Source organism: Onychomys torridus, chromosome 1 (genome assembly GCF_903995425.1).
Source record: "Onychomys torridus chromosome 1, mOncTor1.1, whole genome shotgun sequence".
In the NCBI taxonomy this organism is placed as follows: domain Eukaryota; kingdom Metazoa; phylum Chordata; class Mammalia; order Rodentia; family Cricetidae; genus Onychomys; species Onychomys torridus.
In genome coordinates, this window is record NC_050443.1 from 7,682,311 (window position 1) to 7,705,544 (window position 23,234).

A 23,234-nucleotide genomic window follows, 5' to 3' on the forward strand; every position below is an offset into this window, starting at 1 on the left:
AATCTTCCCATGAAGCACAGAGCTAGACCAGAAGGGATGCTGGCCTGCAGGGTGTAAGACCCACCATGGTCCCACATCCTCCAGCTAGGTCCCATGTCCTATAAGTTCCACACACTCTTAAAACAGTGGCATCAACTGGGAACCAAATGTTGAAAAACATGAGCCTGTGGTGGCATTTCGCCTGGAAACCATAAGAGGTGGGGACTTGTGGTTTATCATTGGGTCACTGGAGCCAGCATTTGGTCTCAGGCCTGTATTTTTCTCAGGGTTCTGTTGAGTACAGAACAGAGATGGGAGAAAGGAAGAAGGAAGGAGGAATAGGGCAGATGCTGAGAATGCTACCAAGAGAATGGCTGTGGGGCAAGGCATTAAGAAGGCCAAAAGGGAAAGGATGGAGAGAGACAGGGGAGGGAGAGAGAGCACAAGAGAATGAGATGGGATGAGTGATATTTAATGGTGGGGGCATGAACAGAGAGGAGGACAGGAGAGGGCAGAAGGGTAAAATCAGACACAGTATCACAGAGTCCATGTGGCCCTGAGTTGGTACCTGTCAGAGCTTAGTGTGCTTAACAATGTGTATGCAATGGGTACTGTGACACCCTCTCTCCCAGATCTGTTTGTTGCCAAGAGATCAGGAGAAAGTGGTAGGGTCTGGTGAGCCACTTCCTTCTCTGTAGCTGACACTAGAAACAAAAACTAATAAAGATGGGAAGGAGATTTGTAAGGAATAAAGGGAGATGGCGTGGGTGGGAAGGAAATGAAAGAATGAGGAAGGGGATCCAGAACACATTATATGCATGTATGGAATTGTCGAAGAACAAAACTTATTTGTTTAAAACATTTTTGTTGTTTGAGAATTTTGTAGAGTGTGTCTTGACCATATTCACCCTCCACCAACTCCTCCCAGATTCACTCTCCCTTCCCTATCCACCCAACTTGGTGTCCTTTAATGTTCACCCACACATCGAGTCCCATTTGTGTTGCTCATATGGTCATGGACTTGTGGCCTTCCCCTGGAGCATGGTCAACCTATCAGGGACTTTTTAAAAATGAGAATTTAATATAAATAATGTATTTACATCATTTCTACCTCTCCATCTCTCTCTCTAATTCTTGCTGCATCTCTCCCTGAAATGGTTGACCTCTCCTTTAATAATTATTGTCACATACATCACCCCCCCAATGAGTCTATTTAATGTTGCTTGTATACACATGTGCTTAGGGCTGACAACTTGGAGTTTGATAATCTACTTGGCACATCCTTTGAGAAGACTGCTTCTCTCTCTCAGCAGCCATAAATATTGCTTATAGCACTTCATCAAGGGATGGGGCCATGTGAGATTTCCCCAATCCATATTTATATGTTAACTAGAGTTTTCATTATGCAAGTCTTGTTTAGACACCATTTCATTGAGATTTCATGGGTGCAGTTTTCCTGTCATGTCTAAAAGAACAAAGTTTATTAATAGAAAGTGTAATCTCAGTAGTGCTAGCAACTATAACAAAAATAACATAGGTTTATAAGTTTTCATTGTCCCAGAAAAGCTGGGTGGGGGAATTGAAAGCTTTAATAAAACCTGAATACAAATCCAATAATGTTTTGAAAAACTAGAGAAATCAGGGGTAAAAGTGGGAGAACCTATATGTCCTTTGAGGTAATTGAATATAAAATCTTCATTTTAAAAAACATAGTTCAAGCATGAGCGCTTATACTTCTACTTGTTTTTAATATTCGACTTTAATCCCAGGAATAAGATTTTGATAGTTTCCAGGTAGTCGTTTACCACACCCATAGGGTGCCAGCTTGCAACATAGATAAAAACTAGAAAGCACCCCTCTCCTCTCCCTCCACAGGCTGGGTTTCCTTTAAATGTACTACCCAGGCATTTACCTGATAACTTGAAGTAACCCACGGCCCAGTCCCCCAGCATATATTGCTTGTTGCCACTCTTTCCCATCTGTGCTGGAAGTTTGTGGAGAATCTGTGGGGTCTGTAAGTACCAAAATCTTTTTACCAAACTTCCTCTTGTATATGTTTGTGTCATTGAAGCTGTTTGTATAAGTGAGGCAGCTGGGTCCTTGCTGGGGACAACAGCTACCAGCTAAGTTGCTAGAAAAATTCAGGTAATACAGGGATGGAATAATTGGTAAATAGAATAAAAGCAACCTGAGGACAGTGAAAGGAAAAACAATTCATGTGTTGGACTTGTGAATCATATCACCACTAATAATCACTGGCAATAGCAACTCTCAACTGGTAGTTTCCTTCCCCAGAGCTAATATTGTCTGATGGAATTTGGCTCTTGTCATGAGTTCATCCCACAGGATGGAGGAGTCTCTGGTAGATGATCCTGTATGAGGAAGCTGAAGAGATACAGGTGTCAGGCCTCTCAGCCCATCTTCTAGCAACCTCTACAAGGACTTGAGACATCTAAGTCCTTTCAGAAGTGAGGACTTTCTAGATTGGGGTAGGACAAGGAGAGGTCAGGAGTCACAGCTAGCCATAGGACTCAATGCCCTTCAATAGTGGGGTTGTAGTCACATGGAGCCTCTTCCCCAGTGTCCACCAGGGAGTCTGATCTTTTGAGTCTCCAAGTTAAGGGTGGAGTGTAGGGGGAGGAGAAACGTGGACTATTCTCCACGGAGGTAGTGTGTTCACAATATGTCTTTGACCTTCAGCTTAGCCTCATCCTATCAGCAACCATATCAATAACCTCAATTTGAGTGAACCACTGCACTCCTGGGCTGAGGAGCCAATGGCTGAAGAGACAAAAACATCTGGTTCAAAGCCAGAAAACCTAAAAGGCTTTCAACAAACTTGCCACAAGGTCCCAATTACTCTTTTCTGTGCCCCACCTCAATTTTTTAAGATGGCTATTTGAATTCAATCCATGACATGACATTTATCAGATAATCTCTACAAAGCAAGGCTGGACTGGTAGACTGAGCTGCCTTAAGGAATATTCATCAAGGTTCATTTCCACAGAAACCCATAGTAACCTCAGAACTCCATCAACTCACCACAAAGTAGGACGTGACTGTGCCACAGGAAAAAAGCTACATTAAAAGTATTTGAAGAATTTGGGAAGATGAACCCTGAAGAGTCCTCCAAATCACAACCATCCAATGCACATATACGGTGAGTCACAGGTGTGATTAGCTTTTAATGTTTTTATCACAATCATTTTTCTTTGTGTGTGTGCATATGTCAATGTATGTGTCATTGTATATATGTGGAAGTCAAAGACAACCTATGGGAGTAATTTCCTTCTACCCTGTGGGTCCCAGGAATCAAACTGAGATCATCAGACTTGGAGGCAAATGCTATCATACTGATACCCCAAAACAGGTGAAGTTTAGCTTCTTAACTACTTAATTTTTTTATTAGGGTAAAACATGTAATATAAATTTAACATCTTGACCATTTGAAAGTAAACACAAAGTAGCAATTATCACATTGTCAGGGAAGTTCAAGTACCACCTCTGTCTAATTTCAGAATATTTTTAGCACCCCAAAAGGAAACTCTCTACCCAATAATCATCTCTTCCATTTCCCCTACTCTCCAGCCCCAGGCAGCTACTGACCTGCTTCCTGTCACTATGTGTTAGATTCTATAGTGTCTTACTTAGGGTAGTTATATATGATATGACCTTGTGTCTGTCTCTGTCACTTAGAATTTCCCTTGTAAGGGCCATCTATCTACAATGCAGTATGTACAGAAAACTTTCCATTACTGAGTGATAAACCATCACTCAATTAGATCATGTTTGTGTGTTCATCGCTTGATGGACAATGAATGGGTTTTGTTCTGCCTGTTAGTTATTGTGAACAACATGTGTAGGTTAGTGTACAAGGTTTTGTTTGAATACCTGCTTTAAATGCTTTGGATTATATACTTAGGAGTGAAATTTCTGGGGCATAAAGAAATTCTGTTTGTTGGCTGTGTGTGTGTGTGTGTGTGTGTGTGTGTGTGTGTGTGTGTGTGTGTGTGTACCTCAGAGATTGACATCAAATATCTTTCTTAATTGATTGTCACCTTACTTTTTGAGATAGAGTCTCCTGCTGAACTTGCTGCTCATGGATTTAGGTAGATGAGATGGCCAGCAAGTCCCTGGGTTTGTCTTAGCCTCACCTCCCCAGAGTTGGGATTACAGGTACACATTGCTGTGTCTGGCTTTGTTACCTGGATGCTAGAGATTGAACTCAAATCTTCTTGCTTCCCCAGAAAGCATTTTACTGAATAAGTCATGTCCCTACCTTTCTTGTTTGCCTTCTTGAGATCAGGCATCACAGTGAGGCCCAGGCTGCCCTTGATCCTCAGTCAACATCCTCTTATCTCAATTTTCTAAGTGCTGGGATTACAGGCATAAGCCACCATGCCAGCTTCTGTCAGACATTTTTGAGAACCACTGAACTGTTTTCTGTCATGCTGTTAAGATCATAAATGCAGCCACTCTTTACTATCCATGGAGAATTGATCCCAGACCAGCACACACCTATATCCCTAGTTGCTCTGGTCTCTTGTGTAAAACATCATGGTATCTTCAGAGAGCTACACAACCTCTTGGCCTTTTAAAATTACTTTCAGTACCCAGTAAGTGCCAGTTCTGTAGGAGCAGGCACTCCACTGTCTTGTTCAGTGGATAGTGGCCAGAAGATGTCTTTGCCTCGTTGGTGGAGCTGTAAGTTCCTCAGAGGGTCACTGAATTTGCATAAACAGACCCTGAAAATACTGAGGACCACTAGGTGTTTGTAGTCATTATATCCTGAATTTTGGCATTTCAGCATGCCATGACAAAATTTATTGATGAGATATTGTGTGCCCTTTGAAAAATCTTTTTAAGGTTTGTTTTTATTTATGTGTATGTTTGGATGCCTGAAGACGTTGTTGGATCCTCTGGAGCTGGAGTTATAAGCGGTTGTGAGCTGCCTGATGTAGGTGCTAGGGACTGAATTTGGGCCCTCTGGAAGAGCAGCAAACATTCCTTTTTTTTTCTTTTTGAATTCTTCTCTCATATAATATACCACAACTGCAGGTTTCCCTCCCTCCACTCCTCCTAGTACCCCTACTCTCTACCTCCCCTCTCCCCAGATACACTCCTCAGTTTCCTTTTAAAAAAGAGTAGGCCTCCCAGGGATAGCAACTGAATACAGCATAACAAGATACAATAAGACTAGACACAAACTCTCATATCAAGGCTGGATGAGGCAACCCGGTAGAAGGAAAAGGGTCCCAAGAGCAGGCAAAAGAGTCAGAGACACCCCCACTTTCACTGTTAGGAGTCCCACAAAAACCCCCAAGCTAACAACCACAGCATATATGCAAATGGCCTAGCGCAGACCCATGCAGGTTCTGTGATTGCTGCCTCAGTTTCTGTGAGGCATAAACGTATAAACCCTGCTTAGTCAATTCTGTGGGCCATGTTCTTCTGGTATCTTCAACCTCTCTGGCTCCTACAATCCCTCATCTCCCTTGGGGTTCCCTGAGTTCTACCTAATGTTTGGCTGTGGATCTTTGCATCTGTTCCCATCAGCTTCTGGAGAAAATATCTCTGATGATGACTGGGCTAGGCACCAATCTATGAGTATAGTAGAATATCAGAATATCATTAGGAATGACTTTTTTTTTTTTTTTTTGCCAGACGTGTTTAGTTCTAAGTTCTATCCTAGGTCTCTGGGCTGTTCAGCCTCTGGTTTCTGGCCATCCAGGCAGTGTCAGCCATGGTCTCCCTCTCATGGCTTGGGCCTCAAGTTAGACCAGTTATTTTTTGGCCTCTCCCACAAGTTCTGAGCCACCATTGCCCAGCACATCTTGTGGGCAGGACAGGTTGTAGGTTGAAGGGTTTGTGGCTGGGCTGCTGGTCCACCACTGGAAGCCTTACCTGGTTATAGAGGATGACCAGTTCAGACTCCGTATCTTTCATTACCAGGAGCCCTCACTAGTGTCACCTTTATAGATTCTAGGAACTTTTCACTGTACTAGGTTTCCAAATTGCCCTCCAATTCCCCCCAGTTCTAATAGTATCTCCCATATTCTTTCCCTTTGTCCATCCCTCTCCAACCTGATCCCCCAGTTCCCATTCCTACCTGCTCCCAGCCCACCCACAAAATCTGTTCTATTTCTCCTTCCCAGGGAGATCCATGCATCCTCACTAGAGCCCTCCTTTTTTACTTAGCTCTCTGGGTCTGTGGATTATAGTGTGAATATTCTTAACAGCTAATATGTACTTGTAAGTGAGTATATTTCATGTTTATTTCTGTGTCTATGTTAATTTACTCAGGATGATTTTTTCTACTTCTATCCATTTGTCTGCATATTTCATGTTGTTGTTTTTTTAAACTGCCAAGTAATACTCCATTATGTAAATGGACCACATTTTCTTTATTCATTCTTTGGTTGAGGGACATCTAGGTTGTTTCCAGTTCCTGGCTGTTGGCATCAAGCATTCTTAATTGCCGAGCCATGCATGTCTCCAGCCCTCTTAAAACAATTACATTTAGTTAATTAATTTGTTTGTTTGTATGTATGTGTGTGAATGCATGTGTGCATGTATGCTTGCACACATGTACCACAGCACATGTGTAGGTCAGAAGACAAGTTCTCTCCCTTTACTGTGGTTCAGCTAGCTCATCAGACTTGTTGGCAGGCACTTTTACCTGCAGAACTATCTTGACTAGCCCTTGGCTGCTCTTTAGTTTGTTTTCAGTATCTAATATACACCTTAAACTTAGAGCCCTTGACCACATTTGCTCTTAAGCAACCTGCAACTGGTAGATAGCTCTTTGAAGGACAGAATTCTAGCTGATTTCTGTGTTTACTTACTGTGAAATTCCTGATGTTTCCTGTTTCTCTTTGTCCTGGGAAGCTCTGGGGTTTACTTTGCCACTGGACTCCAGGAAGAAGAGAAGGCAGCTGTGAACAAACGTAGCCCCAAGGTATTGGAGGCTCTGCAAAAGCTGAACATCCAGGCTGAGCAGGTAAGTGGGAGTGAGGTGCCATACTGGTAGGATTGCCTCTGCTGACCCTAGGCTTTGCAGCTCAGCTCGTTCAGGATGAGTAGGAAGAGCATAGAATGGACTTGGGTAGAGCAGCGACATGGGGCACATGTCACCTGGCCTAAGCAAGACCTTGGATACCCTCCTGTTCCTTCCATTGTCCACTGGTTCTAATTGTCCTTCCTCTAATGTCCAGGCTCCAGTCATTGCTGTCCTAGGCTCTGGTGGGGGGCTGCGGGCCCACATCGCTTGTCTTGGGGTACTGAGTGAAATGAAAGAACTTGGCCTGTTGGATGCTGTCACATACCTCGCAGGGGTCTCTGGGTCTACTTGGTAAGTGTTGTGTGTGAGTATGGGAGGGTGCACCATGTTTTCTAATATCAGAATGAGAGCATTTTCCTCCAGACACCAAATGCATGCTGCTGTCTTTTCTTTTCCATGTCTTAAACGGACAGATAATAATTGTGTATTTTATATTGTATGGTGTGATATTTCAGCATATGGATTTGTTGTGCACTGATGTATTTTCACTTTTCTTGGTGTAATGAAATACTTGACAAAAAGCAACTTAACAAAGGAAAGGTTTCCTTGGGTTCTCAGCTTGAGAGCAGTGTGTGTCATGGCATTAAGGGCACTTTGCGAAGCAGACAGGGAGGTGTGCTGGTGCTCAGCTCAAGCTTCTTTTTGTTCCTCCTGGGTCCAGCCTGGGCAATGGTGTGATCCTGTTCAGGGTGTCTTCTGATGTCCTTTAAATGTCTCTGTAAACACCTTCACAGGCTCACCCACAGATTTACCACTTTGTGTGGGGGTGTTGGGTTGTGCATGTTCCTGTGGAGGCCTGCAGTGAACAGAGCAAGGCAGATATCAACTGTCCTCCTCTGTTGGTCTCTACCTTATTGCCCTGAGACATGACTGAGCCTAAAGCTCACAGTTTTGGCTAGGCTGGCTGTAGGATCCACCTGTGTCTGCTTTCCAGTGCTAGAGGTACAGGCATGTTCATCCATGCCTACTTTTTAAAATTATTAATTAAATTTATTAATTTACTTCGCATCCTGACTGGCATTTCCATTCCCTCCTCTCCTCCCTTCCTCCCCACTTCCCTCCCACCTCCCCCCCCCCCCTACCCCCTGCTCCAATCACTGTTTCTGTTCAGAAAGAGGCAGGCTTCCCATGAATGACATCAAAGCTTGGCATATCAACTTGAGGTAGGACTGAGCTCCTCCCCTTTTTATTAAGGTTGGGCAAGGCAATTCAGTATGAAGAATAGGTTCCTAGAAGCCAGCCAAGGAGTTATGGGCAGACCCTGCTCCCACCAGTAGGACTACTACTACTTCCTGTTCTACAAACAGATCAAGCTACACAGGTGTCACACATATGTAGAGGGCCTAGGTTGGTCCCATGCAGGCTCCCTAGCTGTTGGTCCTAGTCTGTGAGCTCCTATGAGCCCAGGTTAGTTGTTTCTGTGGGTTCTTTTGTGATGACCTTGACCCCCCAGGCTTGTACAATCCTTCCTTTTCTCCTTCTCTTCCACAGGATTCCTCAGCCCAGTGCTTGGCTATAGATGAAGGCTCTCTGGTGACAATTGGGGTAGTTACCAATCTGATTACAGGAGATGCCATGCCTACTTTTTACATGAGTGTTGTGGATTCAAACTCAGGTCCCCATGCTTGCATAGTAAGCACTCTTACTTGCTCAGCAGCCATTTCTCCAGGCTGAAAATGCTCTTTGAAAGAGTAGATCAGTTGTACAACAGAAGGGGCTTTGTTACATTTCTGTAATGCATATAATATACTTCGATCATATTGACCTCTCTATTACTCCAAATTTCCCCACCCACTTTTTACCTTCTGCTGCCCCTTTTCTAGCAGTTTCAAGTTCAAGGGCAGTGTTTACACTTTAGGTGGGCAAAATATAACCCCTTATGATCTTTTAGTTTTTAATGAGAGATTGTTGTGTTAAATCTATGTAGACTTTCTTATTCCAAAAGGCTCAGAAGCATTCATGCCTGACAACCTGATTCCAAGTCCAGGGCAGACATTGTTAATCAATGTTGGCATTTCCTGATTCCAGGCCCAGGGCAGACATTGTTAATCAGTGTTGGCACTTCCTGATTCCAAGCCCAGGGCAGACATGGTTATCCAGTGTTGGTACCTTTTCAGTAACAGATAAAGCGACACAAGCTTTTGAACTAATGGCGTGGAGAATAAATGATAGGTGGAGATAACAGATGGCAGAAATATAGCACTTAGTGGTGAGGCAGCTCCTTCAGAGACAGACACACTTGTTGGATTAGTTATTTTTCTCATTGCTGTGATAAATGTTTAACAACATTAACTTAAGGAAGGAAGAGTTTATTTGGCTCAATTTGAGGGAATATGATCCCTCATGGTGGGGAAGACATGGCAACAGGAACTTGGGGCAGCTGGTCACATTATATCTTCATTCTAGAAGCAGAAAGAGGGGCTAGAGAGATGGCATTCACTTCACTTCCAGAGGACCTGAGTTCAGTTCCCAGCACCCATGTCAGGTGGCTTTACAACCACCTGTAACTCCATCTTCAGGAGATCTGATACTTTCTGATCATGACACTTTTTTATTCAGGCCATGGATTGGTACCTCCCACATCTAGGAGGCCAGAGATTCTCAACCTGTAGGCCACAGGCAATCTTCTATCTCCAAAAATATTTGTATTACTATTCATAACAGTAACAACATTACAGTTATGAAGTAGCAATGAAAATAATTTATGATTGGGGAATCCCAACTTGAGGAACTGTATTAAAAGGTTGCAGCATGAGAGACCATGTCTCAAAAAACAAGGTGGATGGCTTCTGAGGAATGACACCTAATATTGCCCTCTGGCTTTCATCTGAATGCACATATAAGTGCATTGCACTCCTTTTTAAAAAATCTACTTATTTTTATTTTATGTGCACTGGTGTTTTGCCTGCATGTATGTCTGGGTGAGGATGCCAGATCCCCTGGAACTAGAGTTGTGAGCTGCCATGTGGATGCTGGGAATCAAACCTGGGTCGTCTGGAAGAGCACCAGTGCTCTTAGCCACTGAGCCATCTCTCCAGCCCGCATGCGCACTCCTTTTAACCCATGCATGAGAACACACACACACACACACACACACACACACACACACACACACACACCATCATCCCTGTGTTGCTTGGGATTGATCCATACTTCCTCTGTCACAACTCCAGGGGGCACTATTGAAATAGAAATTACAGACTTCTCAAAACTTAAGCATGATGTTGTTGCCTGTAGGGTAACAGGAGGTGGTCCTTGGAGTCCAACAGTGTTGACATGACTCCTACAGTGAGGCATTTAGGGCTGGTATAAGCCCGGCTGTCACATCTGTGTGCCTCCATCTCTTGGACTGTTAGGAAGATTACAGTTCTATCTTAGAGGGTTGCTGTGACGGGGAAAGCATCCAGACAGAGCTAACTAATAGAAATATAACTTGAGTCATGTCTGTCCCTTCTGATTGTCTAAAAGCCCCATTACAAAAGTAAAAGGATACAGTGACATTAATTATAATGGTGCGTTTCCTCTTTTAATAATAGTTTTTTTAGGGATTTGAAGATTATATATGTACATATATGTTTATATATAGTGTATGTTAATTATATCCATTCCCTACTCCCCCAAGGCCCTCCCTAACACAGCTCCCTCCCAACTTCATATCCCTCCCTTTTTTAAAACTATGATTTAATTCATTTAGTACTACCATATGCTCATGGGTGTGGGATCATCCTCTGGGATATAGGAGACTTACTAGTGGCTTCACCTAAAAGAAAAATGATTCTCTTTCATGAGTATTTATTTCATTATGTAATACAAGTCATTAATCAGCTACTCGACATTCCTTTTGTCAGACCAAGTCTTTGCAAACTGATAAACATTTTAAATATTTTTATTATGTTTATTTATTGAGCACATGTGTGCCACCACACCTGTGTGGAGGTCACAGAAGCTTATTTCTCGTGTATTTCAGCTTCCCACTAATGGAATGGAATGCCAGTGTTTAAATTCAAGTTAATAAAATTAAATGGAATGGAGAACCAATTTCTAATTATATTAATCACATACTGTATTAATTACTTTTTTTAAATCATTACTGTGTCAGAAATACCCGACAAACGGGGCTGGAGACATGGCTCAGTGGTTAAGAGTACTTGCTGCTCAGTCATGAGAACTGGAATTTGGGTCCCAGCACCCACCTCAGAAGGCTCACAACACCCATAACTCTAGCTGCAAAGGATGACACTCTCTCCTGGCTTCTGTGGGCACCCTCACACACATGTGTACATATTGATGCATATACATGCACACACACACACACATACACACAGACACATTCAATAAAATAAATAAATAAAAGAACTTGACAAATGTGACTGGAGGAAATGAGAGTTCATTGTATCGCCATGGGCACTTGCATTTGTGTGTGGATGTGTATACCTGCAGATACACAAGTACATAGAGATGCAAATTTAAAAAAATCTTAAAAAATACTGAATGAACTAGCCAGTATCAAATTTCTTTATAGGAACTGGTAAGGAGTTCTCATTTGAAAACCTTTCCCCATCTGGGCATGTTCTCAGTTTGTTCATCTAAGATCAGATAAAGATAATAAAAAGCATGAAGATGGTAGGTTATCTGAAAATAAATCCAGTTCCCTTTCAATACCTGTGTGGTGCTGAGGAAGGCACTTAGCTTCTCTGTGCCTCTCAAACGAAAATGATCCTATTGTTCCTTTTGATGGCTAATTATGAAGGCAGTTGTGCTGTTTGGTATCTTTGGCAACTCAGTGTGAACCAGAGTCACCTGGGAAGAGGCAACCTACTGAGGAATTTTCTCCATGGGTTGCCTTGTAGACAAGTTTGTGAGGGTATTTTATTAATGTTTGATGTGTGAGGGCCCAGTCTACTGCAGGCAATGCCACCTGTTTGGGAAGAATTGTTTGCACTGCCACCTTGCTGTGCCAATAAAGTCTTCTTGAATCAAGGACAGAGTCAGTGATTGGCTGACAGGGATTAGCCATAGAGTTGTTGGAAGACTGAGGAAGTTGGGGAGAGAGAGAGAGACAGGAAGAGAGAAGGAGGGACTGAGGGGAACTTCTGGGGCTTTTGGACCAGAAAAATGTGGAGAGCAGGGTCAGCTGATCGCCCCTCCACTGCTGCAATTTAGGTAAATGCTACAGCCACCCTTAGACTGGGTTGTATAAGAAAGCAGGCTGCGAAAGGCATGGAGATCCAGCATTCCTCCATGGACTCTTCATCAGTTCCTGCCTTGCTGGAGTTCTTGCTTTGATTTCCCTCAGTGATGGACTATAATTTGGCCTGTAAGCCAAATAAACTCTTTCCTCTGAATGTTGGTTTGGGTCAGCATTTTATCACAGCAATAGAAACCAAATGAGAATAATGATGTAACCGTCGCATACTTCTTTTCATCTGGAAAAAAAAAATACTATCTGCCTGTCATATGTAGGACACCGGGATTCAGTTCCAGAGGTGGGATTCAGGGGGACACTGAGATGGATTGTTGGGGTTAAAAACTTTATATTAGTTGCTTGTCTGTTGCTGTGATAAAATATGATGACTAAAGTGACCATATAAGGAGGAGTTTATTTGGGCTTATGGTTTCAAAGGGAGAGTCTATAGTGGTGAGAGAGGCGCAGCTGGAGCAGGGAGCTGAGAGGTTACATCTTCTATGCAAACAGAAAGCAGAGAGAGTAAATTGAAAATGGGGTGAAGCTGTGAACTCTCAAAGCTCACCTTCAGTGATGTACTTTACAGCAAGTATCTACCCCTTGAAGGTTCCAAAACCTCCACAAACAGTGCCAGCCACTGGGGACCAAGTTCAAATACATGAATCTATGAAGGACATTCTCAATCAAACCACCAGTTATTAATGCCATCAACACATAGGTAACAACAGAGTTCAGGATCCAGCAATGAGACAGACAACATGGTGGGGACCCTGAAAAGGAGTCAGGACTCATATGATAGAGTCAGATTCCTTCTTATAGGTCTCAGAGGAAGGTTTCAGCATGATCCTGCAGTCAGTCTCTCTGATTCCCCATCCTGGAAGCAATTAGGGTGCAGGATGTCTGTCTGTCTGTACCCTCTTCAATGTAAACTCACTTCCCCAGGTTAGAGATCCTTGTACTTGGAAATGCATTAACTAGATCTTCACAGACCGTGCTCTTAGTAGGCACCTGACTGTGTCTGTATGATGGGCAGGGTAGCAGTCTGGTCTGGAGGCTAACATTAAACCATGATGTATTTCTTCTATCTTGCTCTTTTATCCTATCTGTTAAATAGGAGAATCACACAGAGGCTATGCAAGTCCTTGTTTGCCATACCGAATTTCCTTTATGAATAATCATTATTTTTTCTCTAGTTTGTCACATGAGAGACACAGTCAGAGTTAATGGCATTCTTGGGTCACTATTCTGACCCTTGGTCCTTTTCTTCTCTCTGCCTCCAGGGCGTTGTCTTCGTTCTACATTAACAATGGGAATATGGAAGGGATGGAAGAGGAGCTGAAACATCGATATGAGCAGAATAGGTGGCACTTTGGAGAGAGCCTGAAGAAAGCTGTACAGGCAGCAAGGAGGGAGAATTACTCCATGACTGATTTTTGGGCCTATTTTGTTGTTTCTAGGCAAACCAGAGAGGTAAGTCATTCCCAGCAGAGGATGTGGGGTTCCTAAAGGCTTGACCAACATCTTCTTTCAGCTCTTCCAAATCTGGGCACTTGGAATTTTCCCTCAAGACTAGAAAGATGCCAGGGTTGACTGATTGTGAGTAGAAGAATCCGACTGTGACTCATTTGTGCAGTAAAATAAGTAAAAATTGCCAGAAACATCTAGGATCATCCAAAGGCAAGAGGCTCCAAGGTGCCTATTCTTTGCATCTCTGTCCTTGTTCATTTCTTTTCTTGAATTTACTTTTCTCTCTCCTTGTATTCATATTTTATTCTTCACCCCAGAAAGACTAGAGTTTTCTGCATCTCCATGTTCTTAGTGGGAAAAGTTTTCTCCAGGCCCAGAGTACCACTGTGGTCACCTCAAGACCCTCTAGCCAGCTGGCTCCAGGATCCAGTCCCAGGTTATCGGAGCATGTCACCTGGTCAGCTCTATTCCAAGCAGATGGCTGCTATCATCCAAATGCCTGTGACTGCTGGGGTGAACTCATCATGGGTGCATTCCTCATAGGAGAGTCAGGATGACAGTGCAAACTCAGCTCCACTTGAGTTCTTTCTTCAGTGCATTTCTTCTGTTGTTTTGTTTTTGTTTTTGTTTTTTGAGGTTTGGTTGGGCTGGGTGAAAGGATAAATGGAGCTGGTTGGTCAATGGAAGAGTCCATGGTTACCAGAGTTAGAGTGGGCTTTATTAGAGAGAAGAGGGGGTAGGAGGGAGAAGCCAGGCCTGGCGGGGGAGGGGGAAGTGGGGTAGAGCAGGGGGCAGAGCAGACAGCAGAGAGGAAATGGAAACGGGAGGGTGGGGGTCCGCGTCTAGCTTTTTAAGGCTGGTTCATAGTTGCCCGCTGATGACGTAAGATGTTAAACCTGGAAGAGTGAGAGCAGGATCCTAACACTGGGTTGAACATTGTCCCATTCTTAGAAATGAGAGGGAAAGACAGCCTGAACTGTGAGACGGGAATAAAAAGAGAGAAAATGGAAGTTTTGAATGGTGCTGTTAGAATTTCTACCAGACTGTGGATTCTAGGGGAACAGATGCTATTCAGAACTGTCAAAGTAGAGCAGGAACCTACAGTGTATTTGATTTTCTCTTCTTATCATTCCCCTCTCTTTCCTTTCCCACTGTCCCTCCTTTCTCTCTTCTCTCTTAAAATTATTTTTAACTTTATTTGTATGTGAGTGTTTGCCTGCATTTGTGTATGTACATTACATTCATGCAGTGCACATGAAGACCAGAAAAGGGCACTGACTGTATCACTTGGAACTGGAGGTAACAGACAATTGTGAGCTGGAAACTGAACCCTGGTCCTTTGCAAGTTTTCTTAATCTCTGAGCCATCTTTCTAGCCCACCTCTCTGTCATCTCTCTTTCTCCTACTTCTCTCCCTCACCCTCCTTATCACAGTTTAACTTACTGTTTTTTTTGTTTTTTTGTTTTTTTTTTTTTTAAGATTTTTGAGGTATAACTGATATGCACACAGTTGGACATACAGATATATTTCAAACACATCTTGATGAGTTTGGACACATGCACTTACCTGTGAACTATCTCATGGTCAGAGTACTAATCATTTATCCCTTATAGAAATTACTTGTGTTCCTTCCTGCGTGCACATGCACACGTGCTTGTGTGTGTGTGTGTGTGTGTGTGTGTGTGTGTGTGTGTGTGTGTGTGTTTTATTTGTGAGGTGGACATGAGTTGCATGACAACTATCCCCTTCAGTTATACTAAGTGGCACAAGCCAGTCACATGATTCCACTTCTCCCAGGTATCTAAAATAGTAAAACACACAGATGTGAAGAACAGAATGGTGGTGGTCAGCACGTGGAGGCAGAGGCAAATGAGATTTGTTGCTCGAAGGGTATATAATTCTGCCAGATGAATAGGGACATGATCTCTCTCTTCACCCTTGGCCTGTGAAACTGTTTATCCACTCTCATTCTTTGAGGGTACCCCACCTTACTCTGTAGATGAGCTCTGTCTCTTTTCTATACTGGGAAGTATGAATAGTGGACTGTCGAGATAGCTGCATTCAAGCCTGAAGACCTGAGTGTGATCCCTGGAACTCCATGGTAGGAGGAGAACTGACTCCTTCATGTTGTCCTCTGACTTCCACACATGTGGAAATGGGTTTCATAGAGGAAGAAGAAAGAAGGAATATTACAGAACCAGGTGCACTATGTACTAAGATCCCATTGAGTTTGGGGAGACAAAACCATACCCTTGTGCTTTGACCCCATTCAATCTGAGTGCTTTCCTTTCATAGCTGCAGGACTCGAATTTGTCCAGCATAAAGAAACAAGTGGAAGAAGGCCTGCTGCCCTACCCAATTTTTGCAGCCATTGATGGTGACCTTCAGCCTGACTGGAGGAAGAGAAAAACTCGGAGTAAGCAAAAAATGGAGGGGAGGGGAGGAAGTAAGGGAATGAAAGGCAGTGTACAGGGCCAGGGACGTAGCTCAGTGGTAGATTGTTTGCTTTGAATACATGGGGTCCTGGGTTCAGTTTCCCCAGAAAGGCTTTGAATGGAATGTATGGGTGTTTCTGCCAGACTGCCCCTTTGGGAGGCCCAGGAGTAGAATATGGTCAGCTCACAGAGGGCAAACAGGAATCTCAGAAACCACCAGAGGGCCCATACTTGTGTTGGGTGACCAAAGAAGTTGAAATGTGGGTGAGGTGAGGGACCCAGGTAGGAGATACAGTGGCATGACTCTGAACTGTCATCTTCTCCTCGGTTCCGATAACCACCCTAAGCTAATGCTGGTGGCTTTCCTAATGTTTTGTTTTTTCTTTTGAGCCCCAGTCTTTGCTCTGGGATCAAGAACTCCTCACCCGATTTACTACATATAAAATGCATTTATTTGTTATTGCTCACCCTAGCATCCCAAAGCTCAGAAGTCCCTGAGGTTAATGTTCTATTTCTCGTGTACCCATACGTGTCCTCGATCTTGTTTCATTTCTGTTGCTGTCACAAAAAAGCAGCCTAGGGAAGAGAGAGTTTATTTGACTTACAATTCCAGGTTATGGTCCATTATTTCAGGGAAGTCAAGTCAGGAACTCACATATCACATACACAGTCAAGAGCAGAAAGGAAATACGCATATGTATCATTATTTTCTTGCTTGCTCTGGGCTATCTTTCTTTCCCTTTCTACTGATTCTGCCTAGGGAATAGTGACACCCACAATAGGCTGAATTTTTCCCTCTCAATTAACAATCATTAAGGTTCCCACAGATATTCCCATATGTCAACCTGATCTATTACCCATTAAGACTCTTTTAGCAGGTATTCTGGCCCATGTCAGGTTGAAAGTTGAAATTAATCAGTGTAGTCCCCTGTAGTTTTCCACTAGAGTGAGTAGAGCTGACCTCCTCCTTTACATAGATCCTCCCCCAGCAGTCCAGTGGTAGATTGTTTGTTTTGAATAATTGGCTGTATCATCTGACACTCCAATGATTACCAAGGTTAATTTGACTGATATGGATGGCTACCCAGGAGGTTCCTTCTCCACTCCATATGTGTCTCTCCTGAGCTATATATTGATTTAGAGAGGTTGACCTTCTTTCATAGAGGAAGACAGTTATTCAGTCAAGAAGGTATGAATAGCTTCACTCTTTTCAAATATTCCCTGAAGACTAATGAGACCTCTAGCCCACGCCTTCTCTAACTCAATCCTCCACATTGCAACCACTATCTCCTCCACAACCTGAGCACATTATGGACCTAGTATCAGCATCTCTCTTGAGGACTCTTGTAATTACTTCCTCATTTGCCCTCCTGTGCCATGTCATTTCCTCCTTCCATAGCTAACTGATAGAAATTTCTAGGACAGACATGATCATGTGATTTCCTTCTTACTATAAGTAGTCCATAGTACCCCCAGATAACCCTCATCTCATAGTGCATCTAGGGTTTTCGTCATTCTCACATTCTGGATTGCATCTGTGATGAAGTAGAAGAGAAAGTTGGTTATGAGGCTCAAGTTTGGGGAAATGATGGAAACAGGGTTTTTGAAATAATGAATTGTGTCCATCTGAATGGCTCTCAGAGGCATGGGGAAGAGATTCCCCAATATTTGAGATCAGCCAGCCCACCCCTATATGGTAGTCTCTTGGTTGGCACTCCTTACTCTGTGGCTTCCCTTCCCTCAGCACCTGTGTTCCAGGCGCAGAGCTTGTAGTTGACTCTTGTTTTGCCTCCCCAGAGTCCTGGTTTGAATTCACCCCTCACCATGCTGGCTACCCTGCACTTGGGGCTTTCATTCCCATCACACAGTTTGGAAGCAGATTTGAGAATGGAACACTGGTTAGACCTGAGCCTGAGAGAGACTTGACTTACCTGAGAGGTCAGTACTGGGATCAGATGGAATTCTGAGGAGGTGGGAAGTAGATGTTGGGCAAGAATGACCTCTGAATGTCTAGCTTTGCCAGGCATCTTCAATGCTAGGAGGAAAGGAGAAGTCTTGGGGTTTCCAGAGGAAGGCTTTCAGCATCTCCAGGGACTCCCTGGCTTGACAGATACCTGGTAGCTTACTGAGTGGTCCAGGAGGCACCTGAATCTAAGGTTACAGCTTCTGATAAACAGATTTAGAATGCGAGTATGGGATTTATATGCAATCCCACAAATAAAACACTAAGCACTGTACCCAGAGTGTGGTAGCAATTCAAAGATAGTTAAGTCCCCATTTACTGAGCAAATGATTTTTGTTGTTGTTTTAGACTGGGTCTCATGTATCCCATTTTGGCCTTGAACTGACTGTGTGCCTGAGGCCAGTCTTGAACACTTTATTTCTCCTGTATCCATCTCCCAGGTGCTAGGATTATAGGTGTGCACCACCATGCCCAATCAACATATAATTTTGAGATACACTATGAAGTCCTTCATGGGTACCTCCTTCTGCATAGATAGAAACAGAGCCAAGATTGTTTTTTTCCTCCATCATCCTCTACTGAAAATGGCCATTCCAACAATCTAGTCACTGAAGTAGGGTCTTTTGATGCCATCTCTGTTCTCCATATATGTCTAATCTGGCTACAGGTCCTCTCCATTCCATTTCTAGGTTTTTAGAATCCACCCATACCCCTTCTTTCCCATCAGCAGCAGCACTCACCCCTGAGCTATCATTGTCTGACACTGTGAACCCCTCAGCTGTTCCTCATATTTCCATTCTGCGTCTGTCTATTACAGGCAACGAGACTCAAACATAATGTAACCCTATTGATTCACTGTAATTACAGGAAGTCTTAGTTTTATTTCTCTTTTCTTTACAGGTTTATGGGGAAGTGCTCTAGCTGATATTGAAGAAATTAAGAAATATATTTGGGGTGAGTATTTGAGGGGACCCCAAGGGCCAAAGCCTAGAGGTAGATATCTTGTGTAAAGGAACTAATCTTCAGTTTTCTTCATGTGACAGAAGAGGAGACGACTGTCATTGTCCCTACGATTATATTTCCTTACACTACTGCTTTCTCTCAAGCCACCTTGAGGCAGCAAGGATGGCTGCCCTGTGGCTGGGTGCAGGCTGCCTTGGCAACAGTGCTGTTTAATTACATGTGACCTCTTTTCCCACCTTCTCTGCATTTTCGTTGCTCTGTCTACACCACACAGATGATGATAGCAGTAGTTGTGAGGGTTCAGAGAGTGAATTCTTCTAAAGGACTAAAGATGGACCCTGGTAGGTAAAAGCACTGGGAAGCAATAGAAGTTATTATCTGTTCAAGTACATTATCCTTACCCCAGCCTCAAGGGATGATGCTGCAATCACCTGAATTTAAATTTTATTTATTTTGCGAGACGTGGTGGTGTATACTTTAATCCTAGCATTTGGGAGGCAGAGGCAGAAATTCTCTGTGAGTTCAAGGCCAGCCTGGTCTGCATAGTGAGTTCCAGGGCAACCAGGACTACACAGAGAGACCCTGTCTCAAAAATTTTTTTTTAATGTGGAGCTGAGGATCAAACCCAGGGCCTTGCGCTTGCTAGGCAAGCGCTCTACTACTGAGCTAAATCCCCAACCCCCTCAAAATTTATTTATTTATTTTATGTACATGGATGTTTTGTCTGCATATATGTCTGTGTACCACATGTGTGTCTGGTGACTGCAGAGGCCAGAGGAGGGCTTTGAATCCCCTGGAACTGGAATTCTACATGGTTGAGAAATGTCATGTGTGTGCTGGGTATTGAGCCTGGATCTTCTGGAAGTGCAGGCGGTAGTCTTAACCACTGAATCATCTCCCCAGCCTTCAACTTTAATTTTTTTGAGAGCCATTGAGTTGTAAGAGTACTGAGTGGCTTGTGTGCTCTCATTGTCGAGTGAGTACTGATGTAGGAATTGATAGTAGTTTGTGCCTGGAGTCACATCTTAGCTCTGACCAGTATGATAATATGCTCTGGCCAATCAAGTGCTCTGTGACACTATGTCTCCTATAATTGAGACAACAATACCCCCCAGCCTCATGTATTAGAGATGAGTTTTAAATGACCTAATATTTGTATGGTGCTTAGAGCAGAGCCTGGGCCATAGTAATAATGTCTCATGAACATATAATAACAATGATGTAACCAGACAGAATGAGTCTGCATTTTGGTGAGTGTGAAGCCCAAACTCAACAGCCAAGAGGTGACACAGTAGAATAAAGAGGCATTACCTATTGCCTGTTTTGCTAAGTAGAGTCAGGCATTGATGCCAAAGTGATACTCTCTTCAAACAAAGGAAGTGTGAGGACTTGTTTGGGGAGGTCGTGAGTGTTTGGGAAGGCATTTCAGGAGTGTGCCCATACCTGGGCATGCATAATTTAAGAGGTGAACTGTAGCAGTGGCTTAGTGGTTAAAGCATTGACCATGCAAGTGTAAGGACTAGAGTTTGGATCTCCAGATCCTGTGTAAATACCGGTTGGTTATGGTAGCCTGCCTGTAAATCCAGCCTTGGATGGCAGAGACATGGGATCCCTGGAGCAAACTAGCTACTAATGTAGCTATATTGGTTAGCTCTGGGTTTGATTGAGAGATCCCTGCCTCAATGAATAATGTAGCAAACAACAGAAGATGTTTCCCAGCATCATCTTTGAGCCTCCACACATACCTCACACATGCACACACACATGATGTACACTTTTATATGTTACCCTCATGTGACCAACACCAATAATATCACACACATAAAAATGAAAAAATAAGTCAGATGTATGCTGTTTAGTATGCTCAGTTTCAAATTAAAGTTCGAGAGGGAGGGATGGAAGTTGAGAATGCATTTGGGTACATGAATGAGGCTTGGGTTAAAGATGGTGGGCAGGAATACTCTGACTGTGCTAGCTTTCGTGGTAAAGGTGGTGGGTCTCACTTAGTGCCACAGTGCTGGGCAGTTGTTTGTTGACTTTTTGTGAGCTGACCTGGTGTAGGCTCCAAGTAAAAAAAATTCTTTCTCCAAGATTTTAGCTGCAGCCAAAGTAAAGAATATTTTGTATATCAATTATATCTATAGGAATCTCTTGATTTCCAAGGCTGCATGCCTCACTGTAGCTGCTAACAATAAAAATAGTTACTGAAAGTTTATGCCCATAACTATTCATTCTTCATTTAATACCATGGGACAAACATATTCAGGGTCTATGTTTTAACATTGTTCTTTAAAAATATCATTCACCATGTGTTGGTTAAAGGCAAATTCACTGAGTCTAGAAGCAGGTGTGGTTGCTCACACCTTTAATCCCAGTTCTCCAGAGGCAGGTGGATTTCTGAGTTCCAGGCTAGCCTTGTAGGTCTGGTTTACAGAGAGTTCCAGGACATGCAGGATTATACTGAGAAACAATGTCTTAGAACACAATAAAACAAAAAACCAACCAGACAAAAAAGAGAGTATCTCTTTCTAGCTTCCCTGTGGCTAAAGTTGGAGGTTGAGTCATGCTTCATTTCCATAGTGGGTATACGATTGCTTACTGGTGAAGAAGCCTTGATTTATTGTGGTGTGTATTGTCCCATCCCATTTCAAGTTACCAACATGGGAGGTAGAGTTGGAAAGAAAGCATGGAGTTAGGTCTTGAGATTCAGTATCAGCAAAGCTCCAGCTGTGGCCAATCCTATAAAGGAGTAGCCCTAGAGAAACTTGCCTTGGACACACTCAACACTAGGAGTGATGGTGCACACCTGGAATCCCAGCACTTGGCAGGTGGAGGCAGGAGGATCAGGAGTTCAAGGTCATCTTCAGCTATGTAGTGAGTTTGAGACCAGTCTGAGTAATATGAGGCCCTGTCTTATAAAACTAAAAAACAAAGACAAACAAACAAAAAACCCCTCAATATCATAGCCATTGGCTTCATTGTACAGTTAAACATTCTGCATTTTTGCTCTCTTGCAGACATATTAAGGGACCTGAGAGAAAGATTGAAGCAGGGAGGTAAGCACCCTGCTTTGTTGTGAACCACTGATGAGTACGTGGATGAGAAGTTGAATAAGCAAGCCACAGATTATGCAGAATGCCATGATTATGCTCATAGTTACCTTGTGAAATGTTATTCATACGTCACCTGCTCAGTTGTGCTGTGTGTGTGTGTGTGTGTGTGTGTGTGTGTGTGTGTGTGTGTGTGTGTAGTACATATATGTACTGTGCATGTATGTGGAAGCCAGAAGATGATGTCTGGTGCCATCTTCTATCACTCTCAACCTTATGTGAACTTAGAGTTTGTTAATTGGCTAGACTGACTGGCCAACAAGCCTCCAGGATGCTCCTATCTCCACCTCATTGCTGATTACAGGTGTGTGCCCCTGTGCCTGGCTTTTTAAGAGAGTGTTAGGGATCTGAACTCAGGTCCTCATGCTTGAGAAACAAGTGTTTTACTGATGGGGTCATCTCTCCAGCACCACTCAGGAGTTTTTTTTTTTTTTTTTTTTTTTTGACAGATGAGTCACCTGAGGATCTTGGATTGACAGAGAAATCATGATTGGAAGTGTGTGTGTGTGTGGTGTGTGGTGTGTGGTGTGTGGTGTGTGGTGTGTGTGTGTGTGTGTGTGTGTGTGTGTGTGTGTGGTGTGTGGTGTGTGTTCCTTCCATTAGTATGTAAAGGGGTAATGGTGGGAAAATCAGAAGCCTTGTCAAGAGGGCTCATGCCTCTGTGCTACATGGAACAAGGGAGATGGCCTTCTGTTCTGTACTTCCCATTTACTAGCCAAGGTGGAAAAGGAAGGAGCATCTAGGTCCCTGAATTACATGTGGGAGCTTTGTAAGTAAAATACATGGAAGCTGGGCTGGACACACACAGCAGTGTCAGGAAAGGGGTGACAGGGAGATCTGCGTTGGGGAAGGCAGTGATGCTATCTTCACATTCTCATGGGAGGCTACTTTTATCTCTGAGCAGAGGTTAAAGCATCGACACACATGGAATCTCCAGAGATGCAGGTGGATGAAGTGCTCTTGGATTTAATGATGGCTTATGTCAAAGATCAGAATGACCCCAGCATCAAGGCTAAGCTCCAGGCCCTGCAGCAGGTTCTGAGTGCTGAGAGAGGTTCGTGCGTGAGGACAC

The 23,234-nt window shown here is 43.3% G+C and overlaps 1 protein-coding gene across 6 annotated transcripts in view; it reads left to right on the forward strand.

The window, feature by feature from the left end:
* The window catches only part of LOC118591393 (calcium-binding protein 5), a 60,066-nt gene that overhangs the window by 10,317 nt on the left and 26,515 nt on the right, over positions 1 to 23,234 (forward strand). For 5 of the 6 annotated variants that reach the window (XM_036199698.1, XM_036199654.1, XM_036199681.1 and 2 more), the window contains exons 2-11: positions 1,855 to 1,993; positions 2,987 to 3,139; positions 6,868 to 6,979; positions 7,194 to 7,330; positions 13,505 to 13,694; positions 15,987 to 16,107; positions 17,924 to 18,064; positions 18,990 to 19,043; positions 22,070 to 22,108; positions 23,067 to 23,216. In XM_036199698.1, the coding sequence (XP_036055591.1) occupies positions 3,090 to 3,139; positions 6,868 to 6,979; positions 7,194 to 7,330; positions 13,505 to 13,694; positions 15,987 to 16,107; positions 17,924 to 18,064; positions 18,990 to 19,043; positions 22,070 to 22,108; positions 23,067 to 23,216 (994 nt within the window). In that variant the 5' untranslated portion in view covers positions 1,855 to 1,993; positions 2,987 to 3,089. Of the gene's footprint in view, positions 1 to 1,854; positions 1,994 to 2,986; positions 3,140 to 6,867; positions 6,980 to 7,193; positions 7,331 to 8,155; positions 8,203 to 13,504; positions 13,695 to 15,986; positions 16,108 to 17,923; positions 18,065 to 18,989; positions 19,044 to 22,069; positions 22,109 to 23,066; positions 23,217 to 23,234 lie in introns of those variants that run through there. The other variant, XM_036199689.1, reaches the window with a different exon arrangement.